The sequence below is a fragment of the Suillus plorans genome (genome assembly GCF_016647745.1).
Source record: "Suillus plorans strain S12 chromosome Unknown HD556scaffold_9, whole genome shotgun sequence".
NCBI lineage: Eukaryota > Fungi > Basidiomycota > Agaricomycetes > Boletales > Suillaceae > Suillus > Suillus plorans.
Genome location: NW_024537393.1, coordinates 517,258 through 541,332, shown reverse-complemented (window position 1 = coordinate 541,332; position 24,075 = coordinate 517,258). Strand labels below are relative to the sequence as shown.

The following is a 24,075-nucleotide window of genomic DNA, read 5'->3' as shown; positions in this document are numbered from 1 at the left end:
GAACTACCCAGTCATCAAGGGACCAATTGATCCGGTGTTGTTCAGACTCCGAATGGTTTGACCGGTCGGGATTACCACATTGTTCCTGTGATCTCACCGAAGATCTTGCAATGTCACCTGTATGGGATATATTAAGGTTGGAGTCACTGAGGTTGCCATAGTTGCATGACATCACAAACACCGTAATCCTCCCATTAACCCGAGTCGCATGGATTTCATGTTCAAGTTACATGACAATTGACTGGATAAAGTACATCGACCGGAGGTTACATTTCAATGTTTAAATACTTCTTTCTAGCCAGCATTCTGGATTGTTGGCTGTAGAACAATCATTCAGGTAATTACGAGGGTTCGGCAGCAATATATACTTCTTTCGATTAGATTATTGACGAGTCTGGCAAAGTCAATACATTGATTAAACTTTAGTCGAGGGCACTGGCATTGCAAAACATGCTCTGAGAGAACAGTTCAAACCAAATAACCAACTCTAGAGACAAACAGGCTTCTGGTTTGATCTTCAGGACACCAGCTGTTAATGTCCACATTCATGCTGGCCCTCAAAGTCATTTGTGATTATACTTACTTGAGCAAGTTGTGGAATATGATTGCACAGGGCGGTATCCAGTATTTGAGGGCTGTATGCTGCCCATATACTATATAATACAGGTCTAAGTCCATATGCTTTTACAGTTCTACATTCTATGAATCAGAAACACATAGGATGTTGAGGGATTCATACCAATGAACGAGTATTGGACAATCCTTTGTTCGGTTTGCAGTCACGTACATCGGTTATGTAACCTATTACTGTGAGATACACATGCATCCTTTCTTCTATCAAGACGTCCACTGCTCCTCAACTACTTTGCCATGCCCCGGTCCAACTCATCAGTCGATAGCCCAAAAAAGACCAAGCAGAAGAAATTAACCGATGAAGAGGTGCTGGTCTTGAAATCCCACCTAGAAGAATGGAAGGAAGCAGCTGCCAACGATAGAAAAAAGATTCTGAAGGCCGTCATAAAAGAGGCCAAGGTGCATGCCCCTGCTATGGATGACCGGTCATTGAAGAACAGGAAATATGTGAGCAGTAGAACTTTAAATTTATACATGATGACCGACTTATATCATGATGTATCAAGACGTACCGGGACTGGTTATATAACCGGAGACCTGAAAAGACTCGAGAAAAGAAAGCCAACAAGTTCGGTCAGAAATGGACTTCCCGGTCGGTCATAGAACAACTGCGCAAGGAGGAGATCATTGAAAAGACCGGAGCAATGCCAGGATCGAAGAAATTTATTGAAAGATATCAGACAACACTCACTGCAGTGGTGGCCAGTCTATCTAAAGAGGAGCTGGAGGAGGCTCAGAACACTGCGATTGAGTGGTCTGCCAAGGCTCCTCCTGCAGCTGTTCAGGCGGACTTTGCAAAGAAGAAAGCACCCGGTATGATGAAGGATCTGGCAACAAAGTTGTGGAAGCAGGCCGGTATGAGAATTTTCATATTGTCAGCATGGAAAACAGAGGAAGACGAAGTCCGGATCAATGGGTGAGTTCCGCTTCACACTCAACCGGTAAAGATATACTGATCCGGTTGAAAGAATTGACTTCAATGAAAAGTTGGAGGGGAATAGTTATACCGATACGAAGGACTGGAAGTCCATGTTATCGGAGTGGAATGCCTATGCTGGTGAAGAGTTTGGTGAGCTTCTGTTTGAAAATCTTGCGCCATTCAGTCAAGTACTTATCTGACCTGGGGTGATACCAGACGTTGACCTGAATAATGATGACGATGATAACGAAGAGGAGGTGAAGAAGAGCAGGAAGAAAGGTGGAAAGAAGGACGATTATCCTTTGGAGGTGGATAGCTATGGGCTGCCGGTCATACCGGACGTCACAGAGCTTAACCTAGAGAGCAAAAAGCGTCTTATAAGGACTTTCCTCACAAAGCACTACAGTCAGTTTCACAAATGATGCATCTGGAGAGTTGATCTGCTGACCAGCAATTTTTCAGGATTGTGCAGCCAACAACCAAAGGCGTCTGTTCCTTGGGCCTCAGTTAGGATGGCTCAGGGTGACTTTATTGCAGCCAAGTTTTTACCTACCGGCTGGAGGCTCGACGATCCATCAAAGATTCGGCTGGCTGATGCTGACCGGCTGTTAGAGTTGTGGTGTCAAAGACAGAAGGACCAGGTTCGCCCAACCTTTGAATTTAAAGGCTGGGAAGGCGATGATAAGACAATGAGAGAACCGGCAGAGATAATCTCTGGCAATGGTTCTGATGCGAGACCCAGGGTTCCAGTGAAAAAGTCCACCGGAAGGCGCACCAGGGGGGTGGAACCGGTGTCTAGTAGTGAGGATAAGGACAAGGATGATGAAGATGAGGAGAAGGACGACGATCACTATTACGATGACAACCTCCAATCACCACCACCAATCACCACCACCAAAGTCAAAATCTATCAACAATCGCCCACCGGTCAAGAAATCCATACCTGTCCCACCACCACCTTCAAAGGCAAAACGGGCCAATACGGTCCGCAGCACTAGTCCGGCGTCAGAGGAGGAAGATACTCGCCTACCAGTCAAGAAATCCATACTGGTCCAACCACCACCTTCAAAGGCAAAACGGACCAATACCGTCTGCAGGGCTAGTACAGCTTCAGAGGAGGAAGATACTCGCCCACCGGTCAAGAAATCCATACTGGTCCCACCACCACCTTCAAAGTCAAAACGGACCAATACCGTCCGCAGGGCTAGTACAGCTTCAGAGGAGGAAGATACTCGCCAACCGGTCAAGAAATCCATACCGGTCCCACCACCACCTTCAAAGGCCAAGCGGACCAATACCGTTCGCAGGGCTAGTACAGCTTCAGAGGAAGATACTCGCCCACCGGTCAAGAAATCCATACCTGTCCCACAACCAACTTCAAAGGCCAAGCGGACCAATACCGTCCGCAGCACTCGTCCGGCTTCAGAGGAGGAAGATACTCGCCCACCGGTCAAGAGATCCATACCGGTCCTACCACCACCTAAATTAAAATCATCCCAAAAGAGGGGTAGGGTTGCTCCCATTCAATCTGATTTGGAGTCGGATGGTCCGCCACCAGTCAAGAAATCAAAGCTGACTGCAAGTGGAAGGGGACAGGCAGAAGACAACACCAGCACCGGTTCTGCACAATCAACCGGTAATGATGACAATGATCCTCTGCCTTCGCAACATCTTTCTAGAAGTCGTGCATTTGGCCCTACATCAGGTGTCTATGCCAAGAATAAAACTAACAAAGCACCGGTGCACAAACCAACACCCCCTGCCCCAAGAAGGGACTCCGGCAAGAAAGCCAAAGCATCTGAAGCACAGACAACCAATCCAGAGCCAAAGCGCTCTCATAGAAGTACAAAGGCCTCTTATAAAGCTCAGTATATGCAATCGTAGTAATTTGGATCGTTGTAAGCAAGTATTCTAGTGATAGGTGTAGATAGCATTTGACTATAAATATATACTTCACGTTGAAAGTCGAGATATCGACATCAGTTGACATGCCAACAATAACTCTTGTGTACAGTCAAGAACTTGCTCTCTAGCAAAGGCTTCGTCCGGCGACATTGCATTACCAGCCCGGTCAATCTGCAACCGGTGCATTGCCTCGCGCAAATCACCTACAGCCCGTTGAATTACATATCCAACTGGATCCTGTCGACTGACGGCGACTAAGTTTAAATGATCAGAACAATCTCGGGAACAGCAAGAAGGCTTACAAGACTGATCCAGATCAACACGTACCGGATCCATCTCGAAACCCATATCTAAAGGGTGTTCTTCCGGTGAAATATTAGTCCCTTTATCAAGCGAATCATCTGCCAGATATGTGCCGAAGCCCATGTCAAGAGCCCCGTCTTCTAGTCAAATATCGTTTCAAATGAGTGTCAATTTATGAGATGTAGATTCCAGCGACATGCCTGTGTTGCCGGCCGGATCACAGAGGTCAATATCAAAGCCCAAATCAAGCACATCTTCATCATCCGGCTGTGGAGGAAATCCCAAATCCAACATCTCACCATTTGACCGGTCATCATCAGACAAGGTGGGAAATTGCATATCCAACATGTCTGATTGTTGTTGGTCGTGGTTGTCGGTCATCTGGTCATAATCTGACAAAGGAAATCCCAGGTCCAGTGACCGGTCGTCATCTGCCGGTTCAGAGTTCATCTTCAATCTTTTACCGTCTTGCAACCCATCATGGGCTGACAGGACATCTAGATCTTTAAAATTCATATCAATTGTCCTTACCATCGCTTAGCATGAGATGAACTCACATTCACCCATGCTTGAACAAACCATGAAAGGGTTGTAGTAAGTGCGCTCCTCTCTCCCTGGCTCCAAGATGCTATGAACTGGGATGCCGGATAATATCAACCGGTACGTTGTGGGAGGTGATGGTTTCTTACCTACATCCTCACTAGATACATGTAGATTATGCTGAGCAATCGCCGATGATCGCATCCTTCTTTTCTTCTGGAATGGGTCGTACAAATCCACGGACTTCATGATATCACTGGAAGAATCATGTTCTACAGAAGGCTGCGACCGGATGATGTACTCACAGGTTGGTTGGCAACAATTGATTACTGATGACGTGTCAACAATGAGACATTTATATCTAAAAATAGACTGACAACAATGAGGCGAACAATGGACTCGGATATGTCCGAGTCGGCCCGGCTAGCCGGTGATTGAAAATTTTATAAGTGTTGTTGTTTTACACGTCTCTTCCGGGTGACTTGTCCACTAGCTCTATTGTAATCGTCTCACTATCATGTCTTCTCAATCTGCTTCTGCTGCGGCTGCCAACCAGGCTCTCATCGCTCTTGTCGCCCGGCTCGATGACATGGTTCAAGATGTTCTCCGGTCGCAGTCTCAGGATGAGAAAATGGAGTTGAGCCACGAGATTGCTCGTGAAGTGGTATGTTTGTCGTCCTGTCGGTTGCCTGTATTGATACTAGGGTCCCAGAATGTCGCGATTCGTTCATATGGGAGGGACGCTTCATATGTTCCCCCTGGCCTGCTGTCACTTGCAGCTGAGATCTTTCGCGCTCAGAGGCGCACCTCACAATTGGTGGTAGTACCGGATTGGAACCATCTTGGTAACAATCAGGATATGTGCATGAAGCATCCATTGTACAGTAAGACATTGGGTCATGCACCGCCTGCTTCACCTGCAGCTACTGGTAAGGATATTCCTCCTCATGCAACCTGTACTCACACCTGTGACTGCACTAGCTCCTGCATCTGCACCTGCACCTGCACCGGTACCTACTCCTGCACCGGTACCTGCCCCACCACCGGTACCTGCCCCACCACCGGTACCTGCCCCACCACCGGTACCTGTTCCAGTACCGGCACCGGCCTCTGCACCGACACCGGCACCACGCATCAGCATTCGCATACCTAAAGATGTGCCACCCGGTGGGACAGCAACAGCCGGGACATCAACAAACCGGAAACGCCGGCTCAGCAGCCCCCCTTTGCCCCGTGTCAACCGGGCCCGGAAGCCTGCACCAAAGTCGAAGGCAATTTTGTCTGACACTGACACTACCGACAATGACAAGGCAAAGGCAAAGGGGAAGGGGAAGGGGAAGGAGAAGGGGAAAGGGAAGGCAAAGGCACCGGAAGATCATGGCGATGAGGATGGCGAGGGGATCGATGTGGATGATCTTCTGGACGTTGAGGTGTGTTTGTTTCTTGAGATATTCAACGTTACTAATGCAACAAGCAGCCCCGGAAATCAACTCGTCAGGCTGTCATCGTTGTCAAAAAGAAGGGCAGTGCGTCGAAGGCAAGTCAGCGGGTTGTGATTCAGGACGATGAAGAGGATGAATTGGAGGATGAGGATGATGATACACAAGGCAGGCCAAAGGCAAGTTCATTATTTTACTTCACATTTACCGGTCTATCACTCATCACGATGCAGGCCACTGTCAGACCAGGGAAACGGCAAAAACTGGTAGGATTTGCTTGTCATAGCACAGGTGATATACAACGCTAACATTATTGAATAGTCCATGCAGCCCAAGGGCAAGGCCACCAGCAAGGGCAAAGTGCCAGAACCAGTGTGTCTTCCGGTCAATGCCATGCTTCACCATACTAATTCTCCATAGCCCCGCGTTGATGAACCCCATCCGCCTTGTGATAGATGTCTGGCCAAGAATGTCGAGTGTTTCCCCCGATTGACGAAGAAAGGCGAGATCGCCTCGACTTGCTCATTGTGCTATCTGTGGAAGATGGCATGCATCCGGACTAACACAGAGAGCGCACCCACCACCTCTGCCAACACCATTACCCCCATCACCGTCACTGCACCACCTGCAGTCGCAGTAGCCACTCGCTCCAAGACCATCCGGTCCAAAGCCACCGGAGAGAAGATGAGTGGGAAATCCAAGGCGAAAGGCAAGTCTTTTGTTTCCGGTTACTTGTCCATTCTGATGTATTCTTGTAGGCAAGGATATCCGGCACCCAAGTCCTATCGAAGAGGAGGACAACGTCGATGATGTCCAGATGGTTGCTGCCGGCGGTTCTGCACAACAACCGGCCCCTTTGGCATCCGCACACGATTTCCCTCCTGATCATTGGGTGGAGCCCGGCAATGATGAGATGCCACCTTCATCACCGGCCATGGCCTCGGAGGACAATATCCGGTTCTCGCCGTTACCGGTCGTTTTCAACCATCCCTCTCCTGTCTCTCCTTCCAGACCTGGTCATTCCGCCCAATACCCTCTCTCTCATGATGAGATGGAGGCCATGTTGGCCCAAATTCGCATCGAGATGGAGGAACTGCGCACACACGATCGAATGGAAATTGACGTCCGGCATGATCACTTGGAGAATCGCATGGACATCGCCGAGGCATCTGATAGCGCCATGTCCATGCAGATTGATGACATAGGGCGGGATATGCGTGTGCAGAAGGGACTCCTTGCTGAGTGCACGGCTGAAGTAAGAGGTATTGTCAGGTATCTGAGGGAGCAAAGATCTACTCAGGTCACAGCATCAACTCCACCGGCATTTAATCCACCCCCCATGACAGCCCATGACCCATCTATCAGTGCATTTGCTCGCACTGTGACCAACAATGTGTTCACTCCGGATGTCTCTTGGATGGGTGCCCAGACCGGTGGTGATATGTTGGGTGATACTGCAGATGGATCACCGGTCGCAAGGCACAACCGGGTGCCATCCAATTCCACCATCATCCCTTCACTGACCATGAGGGAATCCGGCCCATCTGTTCCTCCGGTTGGTGCACCACCTGTGCAATCTCCTATTCTCCCGGTCGCCGGGCCATCAAATGTGCCGGCTGATGCCCAGTCCGTCTCAGCTCCTTTGCCACGCCCGCGCTTTGGACCTCTATCGCACCAAGGTCGGTCAGTGAGTGCTAGGTATCCAAGCAAGCCTTCCGGTGACGGGCCGACATAATACTAGTCTATATCATTCATGTTTTCGTATGTACTAGTTGTCTACATTGTGTTGTCAAGCTCTGGTGCTTTCAATGTTGAAGACAATGCATCATATAATCGCACAACCTGCATTTTAGTAGTGAGAATGTTGCTATACTGGATGGTATTTCCATCATTGTATATCACACAACGCCCTTCCGGCTCATGTGTATCATCCATTTCACTCAATCACACAGCGGACATCCGGCTCATCTGTATTATCCATCTCGCCTTCACCTCTTGCACACCGGAGGTCCGGCACATCTGTATCATCCATTTCACCTTCACCTCAATCGGACAGCCGACGTCCGGCTCATCTGTATCATACATTTCACCTTCACCTCTCGCACACCGGAAGTCCGGCTCATCTGTATCATCCATCTCACCTTCACCTCTCGCACACCGGAAGTCCGGCTCATCTGTATCATCCATCTCGCCTTCACCTCTCGCACACCGGAAGTCCGGCTCATCTGTATCATCCATCTCGCCTTCACCTCTCGCACACCGGAAGTCCGGCTCATCTGTATCATCCATCTCACCTTCACCTCTGTCCCACAACACTCTTCCGGCTCATCTGTATCATCCATCTCACCTTCACCTCTGTCCCACAACACTCTTCCGGCTCATCTGTATCATCCATACCGGCAAATATTTCCATTATCCACCGGGTGGAATATCATGAGGCCCACCTGTCTCCATTTCACCTGGTACCCCCAGCCCACTCGTCTTCCATTGTGCTTCAAATACCGGCCCACTCGTCTCCATTACACCCTTACCCCCGGCCCACTCGTCTCTATTGTACTTCGCATACCGGCCCACCCGTCTCCATTGCACCCCATACCCCCAGCCCACTCGTCTTCAATTGTACTTCTCATCCCAGCCCACCCGTCTCTATTGTACTTTGCATACCGGCCCACCCGTCTCCATTGCACTTCATACCCCCGGCCCACTCGTCCCCATCATACCCATCTCCCTGGCCCACTCATTTACATTGCACACCATTCAGCCGGCCCACTCGTCTCTATAGCTCATTGCATTCACTACTATTTACATAGATATCCTATATAGTACATTCCTATACTACCATCTACACTATATACCACCGGCCCATCCGTTTGCAACAGGTACACACAACCCTGCAGCCCACTCGTCTACCATGGTACAATTGTTGCCATGGGCCCACATGGGCTGGCCCGCCTCTATTGCTACATTGTCACCCTCAGCTGTCCGTCTAATACGGGTATAAGTTACTGTACTATGTGAGCAAACATACCTTTCATGCCCTGGACAGCGAATCCTTCCATCTTGCTAATTAAATCTTGATTGTCGATATTCATTACAGACGACATAAACTCGTCCACACCTTCGGTAGCAAAAGCGACACCACGAAGAGGGAGGTCCGTGGACCCACGCGTCGTGTAGAGGATCGCCTCGGCTCCCGTACGGCTCCTCAAATTGTTAAGCTGTAAACTGTGTCAGTGAATCCAAAATGAAGATGCATGAGGACTCGCCTCGTTCTCAACGGCCTTGAGGGTCTGGGTGACATCATTAACCTTTGACTTTGTTGAGATTCGGATGCCCGTGGCTTGTGTCTCCTTGTGCTCGCTGTACTCGAGCAAAATCTCAGCCTTCTCGTCATCCGTGAGCTCTTGATATTCCGCACGGTGGCTCTTGACGAGTTCTTGTAGGACGTCCTTGCCCGTCGCCCCTTGACGGCACAGTAAGTACGTTGTTCGTGTGTTGTCAAACCACGTACCATTCTCTTGATTATCCTGCCGTTTTTTCCAACAGAATGCGTTCCACGCATTCAACTTCAAGCGCTTGAATCTCATCATCCCCCGGCCTAAACATAAGTCATTTTGTACACGGCGGAAACTCTTGTGGTGAGAAGATGCGATTTCCTTTACGGTCTCATCGAGACCGTTCCAAGCATCACCGAGAGCTGATCTGAATTGATGCGCATTTTCACGACGCCGAGCAGTAAGGGCAGCGCGGGCCTCCTTACTGAGAGTGACCCTCGTGCGACGAGTAGGCAAAGCCTGGACGCGTTTGTGAGTCTGTGTCGCGTGAAAGGTCTGGGTGGCCATTGACCTGGGTATTTCAGCGGTTAGTAAACACCCGCGCAGCCAATTTATACGCAAACGGCAAGCACAACGGAGCACGTATATTGGTGTAACTATTCAAAAAAAACATCGGTGGCTTTTGCCACACACAATCGGGGATCTAGAACAAGAACAAGAGAAAAAACAAGTAAAGTGCGCACATAAAAACTAGGGCGCCAAGAAATGTGAATATTTGTGAAAGGAACGAAGACGGCGGCTAGAAAGTGATTAAATTGTCAATCAATTCAAATAACGGTAGAAATATAAAATACCTTAGTGTTTGTGGGCATAGCTCGGTTGCTGTGAACGTCAGAATTGAGTGCTCTACTCAGGTTCGATGCCTGTTCATAAGTCAGGTTCCATTTCGGTGATTGAAGCACAGCCTCCCATCGGCTGCTGCGAACGGAGCCGATGAGCTGATGAAGTTTGGGAAGTATGTGATCGTCTAAACCGAACCGATCAAGCACAGCATCGGAGTGCGGACCTATGCTGATCAAGGGGGCCCCAGCTTGGAAAGATGCTGCTGCGCCAGTTGACTTGGTCGTATTTTTGGTACCGGGGGGCTTTGGGACAGTTGCAGTACCTTGTTGAGCGGCACTCAATAGAAATGCGTCAGCGTTGCGACGCTGCCGAATGTCTGACTTGCTCTTGCTAGGCGATGCTTTCGCGAGGGCTTGACCCATCTGAACAGCAGCTGAAAGCGACTTGTTGCTAACTTCAAAATCACGTTCGAACTGCTTGGTGGGACGAGCGGAACACTGAATACGTGCACCTGTGGCCACCAAGGGTCCAGGCAAAAATGGGGGTCCAGAAGGATTCACTTGACTTGCCGGGTCTTTGAAAAAAGTAAGCTTGTGAACATGGAAACAGAGGAGACTCACAATGCCGGGGAGGGATGATGCCCTCAATGCGACAACGTTCTGCATAGCGCTGCAGATGGGGGATGACAAACTCCTCGCTGAAAGCCTGCACTAAGGCTGATAAATCTCCCCCAATCCGCTCTGGTGTTTCACGATGTTCCCGTGGCGTAATGTACAGATCGACAGTGAAGTGCTCCGGAGACAGCGTTTCTGAGGCTTCAGAACCAGCACAACGCATGAGGATGGAAATTCCACCATCAAGACGATCTTGCATTGTGATCTAACAATCTATGTCATTAGTATACAAAGATAGAAAATAAAAAAAGCTCACCACATCGAACAGGTCTTGTAATGCTGCGTCAAGGAAATCTTCTTGTGTGATGGATCGTTCGTTTGATGATGTGTATGAATTGAAGGCGATATGAGACGGATGGAGGCCACCAGGCTTTCGGGTATGATAGTGAGTACCGTCAACGTGGGCTTCATGCTTGAGTAACGCGCGAGCTGCTGCCTGTCGTTCTCCGTTGCTGAAACCTTGAGCAAACGAGCTTGAGTGTAGCGCTGCTAAGCTGGACAGTGAGAAGCGAGCCACCTGCGCTGGCTTGTCCATAACACCAGACACAGTTTCTGGAGATTCTGCACGAGCTGGAAGTGTCTTGTTTGGAGTGGTGGGGGAGGGGGCATAGACAGAGTGAACCATGGTTGAAGCGCGAGGTTGAAGCGCGAGATTCGGGAGAGCAGTTATGAAAGTAATGAAATTTGAGGCCTTGAGGCATGTATTGATACCGATTATGTTAAGAGTGCGCTCCTAAGTCATAAGTATTAGTAGCAGGTAAATATCATGAGCGCAGATCACAATATGTAATTAAGTAGCAGATGATATGTAGAAAGGGAATGTGTTAAAGAGCCTAAGTATATAGTAGCAGATGATATGTAGAAAGGGAATATGTTAGAACAGCCTAAGTATGTAGCAGATGATATGTAGAAAGGGAATATGTTAAGAACGGCCTAAGTATGTAGCAGATGATATGTAGAAAGGGAATATGTTAAAGAACAGCCTAAGTATATAGTAGCAGATGATATGTAGAAAGGGAATATGTTAAGAACGGCCTAAGTATGTAGCAGATGATATGTAGAAAGGGAATATGTTAAGCTTGAGGATTATCATATGTATATCGAGCGCAAATCACACTACACCGCAGAGGAATATTTTAAGGATCATCATACATTTCTCCCATTCCACTACAGTTCGGCCACTAGCATTTTGCGTGTCTGAACATCTCGAATTCCAATATCAACACTACTATTGTATTTTTGACGCAACATTTACTCTACAACGGATGCCAAAAAATCAGCGAAATCTTCTACATTCTGTTCTTGCTCCTCATGCTCAAGATTATCTCCACCACTTTGTTCGTCAGTTGTTGAAATTGTCGAAGTCGCCATCATCCGCTCAGGTTCTGCGTTAGAGATATGTAAGCTGCAAATAATGAAGAGCGGGGGACATACCATGGCTAGATGTGCCGTTGAGTCGAGTTCCGAGGCCTCTTTTGCCTGAAAAGCCTGCCTGCGACATGATTCGATCTAATCTAAACAAATGCGCTGCATTGATGGCAGCGCGACTGCGCCATTGACGTTGCAGTTCAAGTCCAACAGGTTTGTTGGATACGAGAAGGGAATTGATGGTGGCATTCACAGTGAGTTCCTCATCATGTATGGCTGTACGCAACCGACGAATTTCAATATTCAAGCGTTGAATCTCTTCACGGGCACGTTGAAGTTTGAAGTACTTTACCGTAGCTTCGCGATGCGCAGGTTTGGTCCAGTCCAGGGTGCGAATGTCAGAACGAGACTGGCGCAAAAGATCGAACTCGCCCAGAAAGCTGTACTCCACTATATCTTTCCAAGTGAGCTGTGGACGCGGAGGTACAAGAGCAGCAGCCTGCAGATTGAACCGGCTAAGTGCGTTCCGAATTGCCTGTGATCGACGTTGTAGAGCCTTGCTAATTTGTTGACGTAGTTTGTAGCCTAAAATAAACAAAATAAACACTTATGTGAGTGCGCAAATAGCATGATCTTACCCGTGCCTGAAAGCGAGAGTTTCGACAACTCAAATAGACGCATCACGACAAGTCGTTCTAAGTCATCGAGTGCTGTGCGGTAAGTCAAAAGTGAAGCTTCTTGGCGAAATTGACGGTAGGGTTTGCTGTCGATCTCCCATCGCTTATCAATCCCAAGTTGAATCTCTAAATGCGAAGCCATCGCTTCCGCATTTTGAAGCTTCGAATATGATCCGTCAACTCGGATCCAGGCTTGATTGATGGCAGTGTGCATTTCCTGATAGCCACCGACATGAATATCCACAAGTGCCCGATTGGCGGCTTCTCGTGCTGTGTTCCATTCCTTTCTGTCATATACATAATGTAAGTGTCAAATAAATACAAATTAAACTATATGACTTACTGGCGGACGACAACTTCATCAAGAGCTTGAACATATCGAACACTGACACGATCCTTGACAGGGGGTTCCTTCAGGCCGTCGAGGTATGAGCGCTCTTCCTTGTGAAAACGAATGAAGTCGGCGTGTGTGAGATTGAGGACACCTTCCAGTGAGGAAAGTTCGCCGGTGAGAGTTTGAATGGCAGTGAGTGCCTCTCGGTAATGATTCTGTAAAAATGTACCTACACATCAACCCGTTAGCTTAGGATTTCGTAAAATGATAATAACTTACTAAGCGCTGCGTACTTGTCATCGTCCCAAAAGGCAAAGTGTTGCTCGATCGTTTGATGCCGGTGAAATGGAGTAGCGTGGCGAGTGCTGCGCGCAAGCTCATTTGATGATGAAAAAACGTGTTCACAGCCTTCTCCCTCGGTGTGGCCAGTACCTTCTATGTACATCGGATGCCAGTCAATTTGACACCGTCGGTTGTGAGCATGGCCATGGAAAGCTCCGACCATCAGTCGTAAATTGAGTTCACGAGCTCGGGGTCCAAGGCAGCTATTTTCCAGCGTCTTGGAAAATGCGCATCCAATATCGTATGCAACGCCACCATTCTTCCCGTAGACATTGAGCAGATGATCTAAAATAGCGAGCGGGTATTTTGAGCTTGAAAAATCAGTCAGCGATGATGATGACAAAATCAAAATCAAAATTACATACAGTTCGCCACTTTTGACCATATCACACACTAAAAGAATGAACCGGTGGCGACAGGCCGCAATAAAAATGCCAGATTCATCGAAAACTGAAAACATGCGTTTACGTGCTTCCGGACCAGCATTTCGCCAGCGGTCAACGCAGTTGAATGGTGCCGAGTCGGACTGTACCACATCCTCCCAGTCATCAGTGGGATCTTGCTGATCAGAAATTAGGTTTGTATATTTCATATCAATTGAAAACTTACTTCATGAGGTTGAGCGCCATTAAGTTGGAATTGGTCAACGTTCGCGCGATGGAGCCAGTAGTCAGAACGTCGAGTCCGCGAATCATCCCTTGGAGATGTGCCGTAAATAGAAGACGACCATCTTTTCAAGCTATTGTTACCGTCGATGGTGGCAAGCCACTCAAAAGTCATGTTGTCTTCGTCATCTAGTTTGTAACAGCAACAGGGACACGAGTTGAGAAGGCGCCAATCTTGTGTATCGCGCTTCAGTGCTGCTTTGATGAGGGAGTCTACCCGATGCAAGATCTCAAGGTAAACATCATATGCGTCCGAGAATTGCGTATTTAGATATGGTTGGTAAGGGATCTATGAAGCAACATTGTAATTGATATATCACAATACAATTGAATATCGTACATCGTGGAGGTGGCACAGGGCCTTGCACTGCGCTTGAACACTAAACCGGGGGCAAGTCCTGTGAGACTGTCGATAAGCCGCAAGCGTGCGGAGAGAAATGGCGACAGTCGGGTGCAGCGGAGAACAGCCAAGGTAACCATGATATATAAGGCTTTCATTCGGAAACCTGTGGGAGGCAAGGGGTTGCAGCGATGCGAATTTTCGGCCTAGAATACTGTTGAGCAAAGTCTTCTGACCGGAAAGAAAAATATTGCTTACTAAAAATGTCGACCAGCTCGATATTCTGCAGGATCAGAGTGTCAGCATCATCACGTAGAGTGTCATCATCGCTCAAAACACTTGGCATGCCGTCGCCATTATCTCGCATGCGATAGTCCAGATAAGCCCTGACCAGGCCTTCCATCTGAAGATCCCAGTTTGCATTCTGAACATTAATGCGGTCCCCACGTGTACGTGGATCAACGTAGTGGCTAGCACGCGTAAGCGCATGCTAGTGGGCATGAAATCAAATAACTTACAATCCAGAGAGGTCTGCCATCTGCTGAGCTAGCCCCTGGAACACCTCGTACTCTCCGCCCTCGTGGCTAAACTCGGCTCCCTCCTCGCCCGGGGGAGCAGTGTATGGTATAGACTCAATATCCGTGTCATAATCGATGAGCATAGTCTCGACAGCCGCACGATCTTCAGCTGACATCTCTGCGGAAATGAGAAGACAAACATCTAAGAAAAATGGACACCATACCTTGTATACATGATTGCCGCTTGGCGTTCACATGTTCCATTCGTCGGGTTTGTTGTCCTGCCTTCAGTACATCAATCGTTCGCACAGAGCGTCGAAAACCATGTTTTATGGTTGCCTTCGACAGCCCTGTGATCCTCCTCGCTGATGGTCGCGACATGGGTGGTTAGAGAGTGTAGATAGCGTGATTGACAAGGTGAGGGTAGTGTAGAAAGCGTGTTGAGAGATGAGGGTGGCGTCCAGAGCCGTTGCGCTTGGTCCAACAGGCAGATCCACGTAGGAGGTGGTGAAAGACGCTGTTGGGGGCGCAGGAAGCCTGTGTCGATGGCTAGAACGGGTGGTAGGCGACGTTGGTGGTGGTGGATAAGGGCAAAGGGCGCGCGAGAAAAGACTCACCTAGGCGGTGTCCAGAGCCGTTGTACTTGGTCCAACGGACAGATCCACGTAAGATGGTGGTGAACGACGCTGTTGGGGGCGCAGGAAGCCCGCGTCGATGGCTAGAACGGGTGGTAGACGACGTTGGCGGTGATGGAGAAGGGCAAGGGGCGTGAGAAAAGAGTCTCACCTAGTTTGGAAGCTTAGCGCATGGCGGGGCGCGTCGGGATGACGCATTAGGCGTAAATAGGCGGCAGACAGTGCCGACAGTGCCGAGCTACTTACCTACGCCAAATACCCAAAGGTCCTGGGTTATTTGGGACAGCATTTAATGCTGGTGTTGAGGATTGCTGCAACTAAGCCTAACAATAGTAAGCACAGCACGTAACAAACCACTATAGTAAGGCTTACTTAATGGGAAGCCCAGGTGGTCAAACCTCCTCCATGCCGCGTCAGTGCCGCGTCACATGCGCGTCACGCCGCGTCAAACCTCGTCACTGCCGCGTCAAACTTCATTCATGCCGCGTCACAAGTAGCACATGCCGCGTCAGACCTCGCCACCTCAACTGTCACGCTGTCCATATAACTTAGGTATTTTTTTTTAGATCTGTCATAATATTTGATATTCTAACAGTGTTCCTTTTCATCCTGACAGAATTAGACGTCGTACACTGTAATTGTCCATAGGCAGTAATAAATTTATTTTACTAAGCATTCTTTCGTTTGTCTCCTCTGGGCTCGAGAAGAAACCCTTATTATCGCGCTTTTGTAAATCGTATCATGGCCTTTGTGAGTGCTTTTAAATACGGAGTAAACTTGTTATAACCATCTTTTAGGAATTAATCAAGCATATATTCAACTTTTTATATCCCAACGAGACAGAGAATCAAAATTATCCAGATCGGCCGGGTCCGCTGCTGAGTTTTGGGGACCTTATACCCTGCTATGACCGTTCAGGTGCGTCATCCGACATATTCTCCTTGTGAACTTAGATTTGACAAATAGAACAGGCAATATAATAGCTTATCTTCCGGCCTCTGTGCAAACCGCTCAGCCATCACATGACCCTGCACACTCCGTCCCAAATCCACCACCCCTCCCTCAACATATGAAACACCACTCACAGGAGTTGTTTGAACTCTGCACGGACACAAAGTCTATACCACGCCGGCGTACCCGAAGCGTTAGTCCTCCTGCAGCCCGAACAAATCAACATCCCAAATCGGGCGGTCGAGATGAGTTAAGACTTGATTCAAAGCTTTATGTCAGCGGAAGTATCAAAAGAACTGGACGACATTAGCATGCTGTTGAAGATGGCTTGGGCTGATCTCATGATAAGCTATCCTACCAATAGCTTCGTGGCTGACGTCGACCTCGAGTGTCTGACCGCACTAGAAGCAAGAATGTTCGAGGATTCCGAAGAAGCAGGACCTGCAGGCAACCAGCAGTGGGGTTTGGATGCTGGCCAACATCACAGGCGATGGAATGTGTATCTCGGAATTCCTGATGAATGGGTTTCTGCAAGAGATTATAGCGAAAGTGAACTTGAAGTGAGGAAGACATTACCTGCTCCGTTCGATAGATATCTAACTTATGTGATTAACAGCGCGGCCCCTTATTCAGTGATAACTCTGATGCTACATCTGTGGAGTCTGCAGACGAGCTATCCGAAGCTGTAGTTCCTTCTCTGCCGGCCGAAGAATGTCCGCCCGTTAAACGTCGATGTGCTCCACAGGCTCGAAGGGTCCAGAGAGGGAGGAAAAGAAAATAGTCATTGGCTTATGTATACCTAGTTGTACATGGCTCTGAGTCAAATGAAATAACAAAAGAATGGTCGTGAACTCATTCAACTTGATCTGGAAGTTGAATATAGAATATAGGAATGGCGCGTCAGTGGCCGCGTCGAGGCTCGTTAGTGCCGCGTCAAGGCTCGTCAGTGCCGCGTCAGTGCCGCGTCACATGCGCGTCACGCCGCGTCACGGCCGCGTCACGACCGCGGCAGGCGCGGCAGGACCGCGTCAAAATAGCTACGCCCCAACTTGCAGTATGGGCGTACAAACACGTCTGTAAGCTCAGGGACCATGTCTTTTACCACCCACAGGGTGAGTTTCTTGTCAAGTCCGCTACTTGCTAGGTATCTCCCATCTCGAGAGAATGATATGCAGCGAAGAGTTTAGCGGTCAATGAATGGCTGGCGGAGTAATGGTTCATAGGACTCTGTGTCCCATAGTTGTGCAACACCTGGCTGGCCCACGCAAGCCAGTACATTGTGTTTGGGTGAAAGCGCGATAGACTTCACCAAAACGTCGTGCTCGAAGCGATGAAAGTTCGATACCTGAATTACTGTCGAAAAATACGCACAAATTTGTCTGAAGCGGCGTAAACTTTTTTGCTTTCCGACGACCACAACAACGACGTAACACTGGCCCCCAGTTCTTCGATGGGGCCGAGAACGAGCTCGCCTGTTTTTGTATCCCAAATGCAGATCGTCTCATTCAACCCGCCTGATGCGATTTTGTCGCCTGAAGGTGAATACACAAGAACGTTCACCAAACGCTGCCCCGTCTTGATCGGGCCCATCTCGGTTTGTCCGTTGTCTAGTTTTCGGATCAGGATTGTCCCATCCCTGGACCCACTTGCAATATGGTCTCCGTTGGGTGACCACGACAGTGGCCTTACTTCACGGCTATGACCTGTCCAAACGTCTTCAATCATCTTTCCACTGTCGATGTCCCACCGCTGAACGTTTCTGTTCATCCTCCCACACGCAACTGTCTTTCCGTCCGGTGAAAGTGCTAATGCATGGATGCAGCCTCCCTTGCCTGTCCATGGTTGTCCGACAAGAAGTCCCGTGTCGCAGTCCCACTTGCGCATCGTGCAGTCCCACGGGCCACGAGCCACTCACGATGTGGATATTGTCGTGCAAGAAGACAAAAGCCCAAACATAGTCCTCGTGGCCTACAAATTCTTGCTTCGGAGCTGACTTTTCGATTTGAGTTGTGTCCTGAGCTTCTTCAGTAGCTGGCATTGCAGGGACTTCAGAATCAGAAGTCATAGCTTCCTCAATGATAGGCGTCGCAAGGAATTCGGGAGACATAGCTCGTTAATGTGAGGCTTCTTTGCGTTTTGTCTGACTCACTCTGTTCATGATCAAAAAGGACGGGAACAGTTGACCAGTACTCACTGCTTGTTCTACTTGTTCCTCGCTGGTAGCAAGCAAACAACGAGGATGGGTCTTATGTGCATAGCAAGCATGGATTCCATGGGGCAGTACTACTGATTGATTCGTAACAGGTATGGTAATTCACTCGATTCAAATCATGCTAGCGTGGCGAACATGTCACGGGTCATTCATGAAGACTCCCTGCATCTGATCCAATAGCGACTCTGCCAAATAATCTCCTCTGCCTCGATGTTCGCCCCGCGTGTTGCCATCACGGGGGCCATAATCTAGCTCACCAAGTTCGGCTTCCTTCACTGCAACTCGAGGTCTTTAAAATGTTCTCCGGGATGAGACAGGCGACCATTATGCATTATGAACTGCCCCTTTTTCAATTTGAACACTGCTTCTAAAGCTTTCAATGTCATGATACATGCACGATTCGGAATACAATGTTTGCTTACGGTCTGAGCCGGACGGCACTGCACGCACCCGATGAAATTAATGTGGCCATCCGAACCATGGCATTGTCTCTAGTTCAGTCTCTCAACCTAAGCTTCTAGTACTTGAAGAACCGAGGATACGAACATAGAAGTCGCACAACTGGAATCATATCATCAGGCTCTTGCGCATATATACACTATATATTCGTTGCATAATCTACGCCTTGACTCTTTTCGATCCTGCGTTGCACGAAGCGTTATAATGCTTTTAGTTTAAAGCAGAACGAACGACTTCTTAGCCTACCAGGGTCAAGCTCTTCACAGGAACTGGATTTCAGTGCGACATGCTAAGTGGAAGTGCACCCAACGTCCTCACGCGATTATCACGTTCATCGCAAATCGTGTCTTGCCACATGAGGTGTTACGCCAGATCAGCTTCATTCTGACCCACAAATCATCGACATCAGTGGACCTTAAAGGAGCGATCACCGGCACCTCTGGCTCCAAGGCAACAAATTGGAAATTAATACAGATTCAAGTCTAAATTGGGTGTCCATATCGTGGAAGTATACAATCTCGAAGTCTGGAATAATATAAGTCCTTGGTAACAAGTTCCGCGTGGTCATGGACTAGATGCGAAGTCGTTAGAATGGTTTCATTAACAAGAGGGCAGGACGCACAGAATTGATCATATGCCAATGTGCACGAACACTATTCGCTGGGCCAAGGGAATGTCCTTGTCACTGGCCAACGACTGCACCGCTTGGTGCAGCGCTCGCGCAGCTCGTTTGGAATTCATCGTGCCATCCCCGCACAACTTTGTGTAAAACGCCTTGACTACACGCTCCACAGTGGCATCATCGACCTTCCATAATGTCCCAACGACGCTCTTGACCCCGGCAAATTGCAAGCCAGCCGCTAAGTGTATCACTTCGTCGGGCGTTCTGAGGTCACCGACTGCGGTTTCACAGGCAGAAAGGAATGCAAATTGGTGCCGAGACAGATCCATCTGAGCGATATCGAGGAGCGAAAGCGGCTGGTCACGCATAAGAAAGGCCGACTGGAAGGGTTCGTCAAATCTCTGCGTCCCGTGACACGCGAGATGGAACCACGTATTGTCTTGCAATGCGCGCAGTGCTGTCGATTTTGTGGCATCAACGCTGGTTATCTTGGAGAAGGAAACGGTTGGGGGAGGGGGTAAGAGTGTCCGGACCAATTCCAGTTCAGGCTCCACAGCATCCAAAGTGAATACGGCACCGGCAGGGTGATTTTGACCAATGGCAACAAAGGGCACAGACGGGGACCTGTCATGACTCACGCGAGCCTTAATCAGCGCGGTGAGCGATGGGGTGTATGATGAGATGTAGTGGCGTGAAAGGGATCCTCCATCTTTCCTGTATTCGCCAGCAGCATGTAATGGCAAGAAATTGAAGAAAGACGTCGGACACCACCATATTCGAGAACTTTGTCGTGCAATTCCGCCCAGATTGTTGACCACTGGCTGGACAACGATTTTCCACAACTCTCTCAAAGCTTCCATCAGCGCTCGTTGCTTCCCATTGGGTCCGGCATCTTTGTCAACTGCCTCTCGGAACGCGAGTACCAATTCGACGAGTTTTCCCAAATTGGTAGGGAGTTGAATGCTAGTAGGATCTTGTTCGTGCGGGATAATGATAGCATCGCAAGACGATCTGCTTGCGATGAGCACGATGATGGGTCCATCACGACCTGCATGTTGACGATCGGAGAACAAGGGGGGAAGTAGGAAGCGAGAGAAGCCTTCAATCTTCCGGATGTCCTCTACTGTTCCATTCCAGTCCTCCACTAGACATCTGTATCGAGTTTCTTCTGCTTCTACAACAACTCTTGAGGTGCCTTCTGAATGACTCGCAGGAGGCCTATCAAGGAGGGAGCTGAGGTCTCTGAATTTCTTCACCAAGGTCACTGCATGATCGCCGCAACTCTGGAGGCTATCAAGAGGCGTGCGGAGTCGCGCCATCTGGGTCCAGATGATAGTCCTGCCTTGCTCCAACAGCTCAACAGCGCGACGCACATCGCCACTGCGAAGGGCGCAAGATGCAGCATCCACGGCAAGTGTACTTGGGAATTCCTTCATGGCATTATGACGAGACGACACAGAGGCTGTCACAGACACGTAAGCGTCCAGGAGTTGCATAGAGGTCGCATAAGCCTCCAGTTGAGTGCTATGCAAATGTTCACTAGCATGGCCCACCCAACGTAGACTCGCCCGCAGGCGGGACCGCAAGCCTGCAGAGACAATATTTGTTGCTGCCTTGATATGTCGCATGGCAGCATCCAGACGGTCTGTATTGTCGCCCGCGACGGTGCCGTCAGGTCCTGAATGATGGAATAATAGATAGACCTCAGCTAGCAACTGATGGACTACCAATTGACGAGGATCATGCTGGCTCAACAGAGTCAATGCACAGAGTAGATTCTCTCGGGACTCATCGAGGTCCTCTCTATTGCGTTGGTGTTTAAAGCGGGAGAAGAGTTGAGCAGCGAGGTTGTGTAATGACATGGACCGATCTGTGTGACCGACCGGGCGCAAAGCCAGCGCTTCTCTCTGAAGTGCGATAGCCTGATCCAAGTCTTCGTCGTTGCCTCGGTGCTTAAAGCGGGAGGAGAGTTGAGCAGCGAGGTTGTTTAATGACGCAGACCGATCTGTGTGACCGACCGGGTGCAAAGCCAGCGCCTCCATCTCATGTGCGATGGCCTGATCTAAGTCTTTGTCATTGCCTCGACGCTTGAAGCGAGTTAGCAGCGATGCAGACAGATTGCATAGCAATTGCCCTCGGCTAGCATGCCCGGTGTTGTAGTATCTCAGTGCATCATAATGAAGCGATATCACTTCATCTAAGGCACCGGGTTCATCTCTCTGCTCGCACCACTTTGCTCGACGAGCAAGTTCATTCGGTGATAACGGAAGCATCGATGTGGCGGCCCACTCCTGCCCAATATCATTGGCATCAAGCCTTCCAGCAGAATGCAGAGCCCGCATTTCCATTGCGATCAAAGCGGCTCTGTAAATGTGGTTGTTGGCGTGGCAGACTTCGAGAATTTCGCTCAGCAATCCTGTAGCTGCGTCAGCATCCGTTTCAGATCCCCATTTCGCGAACCGCGAGAGCAAAGCGATGGCAAGATGGAGCTGCGTGACGCTTCGGTCCGGATGATCAGTGGCGCGCGAGTCGAGGGCTTCTTGAAAAAGAGAGATAGGGATGTCGAGGTCGATGTATCTTCCGTCCGCTTGGCAACTAACAAACTTTGCCGTGGCTAGATTGAACAGCGCTGCAGGGTGGTAGGGATGATCCATGGGACAGAGATCCGAGGCTCGTCCAAAGTGCTTTATAGATTGTTCGAGATCCCCGCTGTTCTGCGTCCTGCGGTACCGTGCGAGAAGACGGTGTCCGGCGTCTGTCATCAGTGCTAACGCTTCCATATCCCGGCATGTAACCTACAATTTGCAGTCCTCAGTATCAAAGTGCTAGACTATATTTATCACTCACTGGAATAAGGAGACGCAGAACTGCGGCCTCGTTTCGATCACAAAGTTGCTGCTCCACTCTCATGAACAGTGAAGTGCAAGCTGATACGACTTCATCCTGCTTTGGCTGAAATATGATGGCTGTCATGCTCGTCAGAATCTGTCAGGCGTTATTTGCAATAGACGATACCGACGATGCGATTTTTCGCTGCGCTCCAGTAATTCTCCGACGGAGATTTCGAATGTACGGAGGAGTTCTCCGTGACAGACCATGGGACCCAATTCGAATGAGGCATACACGCTGACCCGAACTTTACAAGAAGGATCGCATGGCCTAGACTCTTTCTCAATGCCTGCAGGACACAGCAGGTTAAGGACGACTTACAGCAAAATGCGCTCGTCCCATTCCACGGCAGCCTGGTCTACATTTACAGATTTATTGCTTGTCTGGCATTCAGCGCCGTCAGCCTTGACCACGACATGGAAGCCAGCGGGGATCCGTCGGAGACCAAGAGTGAGATCAGTTGCGTGAATGGCTTAGGGGAAATCATCAATATGAGCCGAGCGGAGATAGATATCACATACCAGTGATGATGACTTGTTGCACTCCACCGAGTTGCATCTCTCCCGGGTCCTGGGTGGGTTCCTGATGACTTGGCTCCTCACTAAACAACAAGCACATTGTCAGGCATGTGGATGATCGGTGCTTCACATACTTACTCGTCCTGTTCTTGCCTGGAAATACGATTAAGTCCATGCACGTGTGATATGACACACCGACGTACGATCGTGCACGTTTTGAACTCTTCGTCTTGTTTTCGCCATGGCTGCCTGACGACTTACGCTTACGTTTTCTCCCTTGCAAGGGCTCAGTACTGGTAGCGGAATTCTCTACTAGAGGAGTTGTGGAAGGTTTACCTGATGACGCTGAAGAAAAGTCAGAGTCTGATTCTGATGAGCCTGAGGACTCGAAGGTGACACATCGACGATGGTCCATCATGAAAATGATAGCTGAAGGATGATTCAAACTAACACTTGAGAGTAAGGTATGTGCTGGAGGTTACGAAACAAATACTGCAGCACCTGTAAAGTCCTAAGGGATTATAAAGGACCGGGCAACCACGGTGTGCACATTGACATCCACGCTGTGCAGTGCCAATGCCGTCAACTTGAACAGGATAGAAACGACTCGCAGAATCCACGCGTAGCCTCATTTTCACAATCAGCATCGGATTTGTACAGCACAAGCATGTTGTTGGTGTCAAAGCAGCTGCAACGAGAAGGCCGCGATGCTGAAGAAGAGCAAAGTAAATAATTCTACAAGAATTCACTTGGCTGATTGGTCCAATCGGGTAACGACATTGCATGTTTCATCAGCAGCATTTACCTAATTTTCTACTCCGAGTCGGAGTCTGGACCAATCAACATCAAGAAACCCACAGCCACAAAGCAGAACCTTCGTGGACTCGGCGATCATATCTTTGTGATCTCGCTAACAACTCCTTGCATCTGATTCTGGATCCAATAACGACTGTACCAAACAATCTTCTTTGCCTTGATGTTCACCGCCCGTGTTGCTGTCATAGGGCTATCTCA

The 24,075-nt window shown here is 49.1% G+C and overlaps 8 protein-coding genes across 8 annotated transcripts; 3 read left to right on the top strand and 5 right to left on the bottom strand.

Moving 5' to 3' along the window:
- Positions 1–870: 870 nt before the first annotated feature.
- Positions 871–3,436, top strand: HD556DRAFT_1305120 (uncharacterized protein; the record flags this gene model as incomplete). The annotated part of the gene is made up of 6 exons (XM_041299745.1): positions 871–1,080; positions 1,140–1,549; positions 1,602–1,702; positions 1,769–1,957; positions 2,015–2,536; positions 2,562–3,436. 6 exons carry the CDS (start codon positions 871–873, stop codon positions 3,434–3,436), a joined length of 2,307 nt encoding a protein of 768 aa, XP_041164336.1.
- A 69-nt stretch (positions 3,437–3,505) lies between these two features.
- Positions 3,506–3,883, bottom strand: HD556DRAFT_1439205 (uncharacterized protein; the record flags this gene model as incomplete). Its single annotated transcript, XM_041305935.1, has 2 exons — positions 3,506–3,711; positions 3,760–3,883. The coding sequence occupies 2 exons, from the start codon at positions 3,881–3,883 to the stop codon at positions 3,506–3,508; spliced, it is 330 nt and encodes a 109-aa protein (XP_041164335.1).
- A 33-nt stretch (positions 3,884–3,916) lies between these two features.
- HD556DRAFT_1305119 (uncharacterized protein) lies at positions 3,917–4,549 on the bottom strand (the record flags this gene model as incomplete). Its single annotated transcript, XM_041299744.1, has 3 exons — positions 3,917–4,263; positions 4,318–4,395; positions 4,450–4,549. 3 exons carry the CDS (start codon positions 4,547–4,549, stop codon positions 3,917–3,919), a joined length of 525 nt encoding a protein of 174 aa, XP_041164334.1.
- A 268-nt stretch (positions 4,550–4,817) lies between these two features.
- On the top strand, positions 4,818–8,176 carry HD556DRAFT_1439203 (uncharacterized protein; the record flags this gene model as incomplete). The annotated part of the gene is made up of 8 exons (XM_041305934.1): positions 4,818–4,964; positions 5,013–5,229; positions 5,282–5,730; positions 5,778–6,005; positions 6,061–6,111; positions 6,160–6,466; positions 6,498–7,418; positions 7,692–8,176. 8 exons carry the CDS (start codon positions 4,818–4,820, stop codon positions 8,174–8,176), a joined length of 2,805 nt encoding a protein of 934 aa, XP_041164333.1.
- An 802-nt stretch (positions 8,177–8,978) lies between these two features.
- HD556DRAFT_1195502 (uncharacterized protein) lies at positions 8,979–9,149 on the bottom strand (the record flags this gene model as incomplete). The annotated part of the gene is made up of 1 exon (XM_041296268.1): positions 8,979–9,149. A coding segment is annotated over one exon (171 nt), but the record flags the coding sequence as incomplete, so codon positions are not given.
- A 2,587-nt stretch (positions 9,150–11,736) lies between these two features.
- On the bottom strand, positions 11,737–15,584 carry HD556DRAFT_1342759 (uncharacterized protein). Its single transcript, XM_041302157.1, has 12 exons — positions 15,556–15,584; positions 15,000–15,386; positions 14,776–14,953; positions 14,516–14,727; positions 14,258–14,463; positions 13,862–14,206; positions 13,618–13,814; positions 13,190–13,563; positions 12,920–13,139; positions 12,538–12,863; positions 11,966–12,484; positions 11,737–11,916 (listed from the first exon to the last, which is right to left on the bottom strand). The coding sequence occupies exons 2-12, from the start codon at positions 15,154–15,156 to the stop codon at positions 11,783–11,785; spliced, it is 2,868 nt and encodes a 955-aa protein (XP_041164331.1). The 5' UTR covers positions 15,157–15,386; positions 15,556–15,584; the 3' UTR covers positions 11,737–11,782.
- A 1,118-nt stretch (positions 15,585–16,702) lies between these two features.
- Positions 16,703–17,050, top strand: HD556DRAFT_1230603 (uncharacterized protein; the record flags this gene model as incomplete). The annotated part of the gene is made up of 1 exon (XM_041297364.1): positions 16,703–17,050. One exon carries the CDS (start codon positions 16,703–16,705, stop codon positions 17,048–17,050), a length of 348 nt encoding a protein of 115 aa, XP_041164330.1.
- A 2,612-nt stretch (positions 17,051–19,662) lies between these two features.
- On the bottom strand, positions 19,663–22,813 carry HD556DRAFT_1265461 (CHAT domain-containing protein; the record flags this gene model as incomplete). Its single annotated transcript, XM_041299097.1, has 3 exons — positions 22,674–22,813; positions 22,502–22,620; positions 19,663–22,449 (listed from the first exon to the last, which is right to left on the bottom strand). The coding sequence occupies exons 1-3, from the start codon at positions 22,750–22,752 to the stop codon at positions 19,663–19,665; spliced, it is 2,985 nt and encodes a 994-aa protein (XP_041164329.1). The 5' UTR covers positions 22,753–22,813.
- Positions 22,814–24,075: the final 1,262 nt, after the last annotated feature.

What these genes read in the sequence shown, in the direction of transcription:
- HD556DRAFT_1342759 (XM_041302157.1), bottom strand. Translation starts at nt 15,156, where the DNA reads ATGTCGCGACCATCAGCGAGGAGGATCACAGGGCTGTCGAAGGCAACC. An exon ending in ATGGTCAAAAGTGGCGAACT is followed by an intron (nt 13,564 to 13,617) that starts GTATGTAATTTT and finishes TGATTTTTCAAG; the next exon opens with CTCAAAATACCCGCTCGCTA. An exon ending in ACTCTCGCTTTCAGGCACGG is followed by an intron (nt 12,485 to 12,537) that starts GTAAGATCATGC and finishes TGTTTATTTTAG; the next exon opens with GCTACAAACTACGTCAACAA.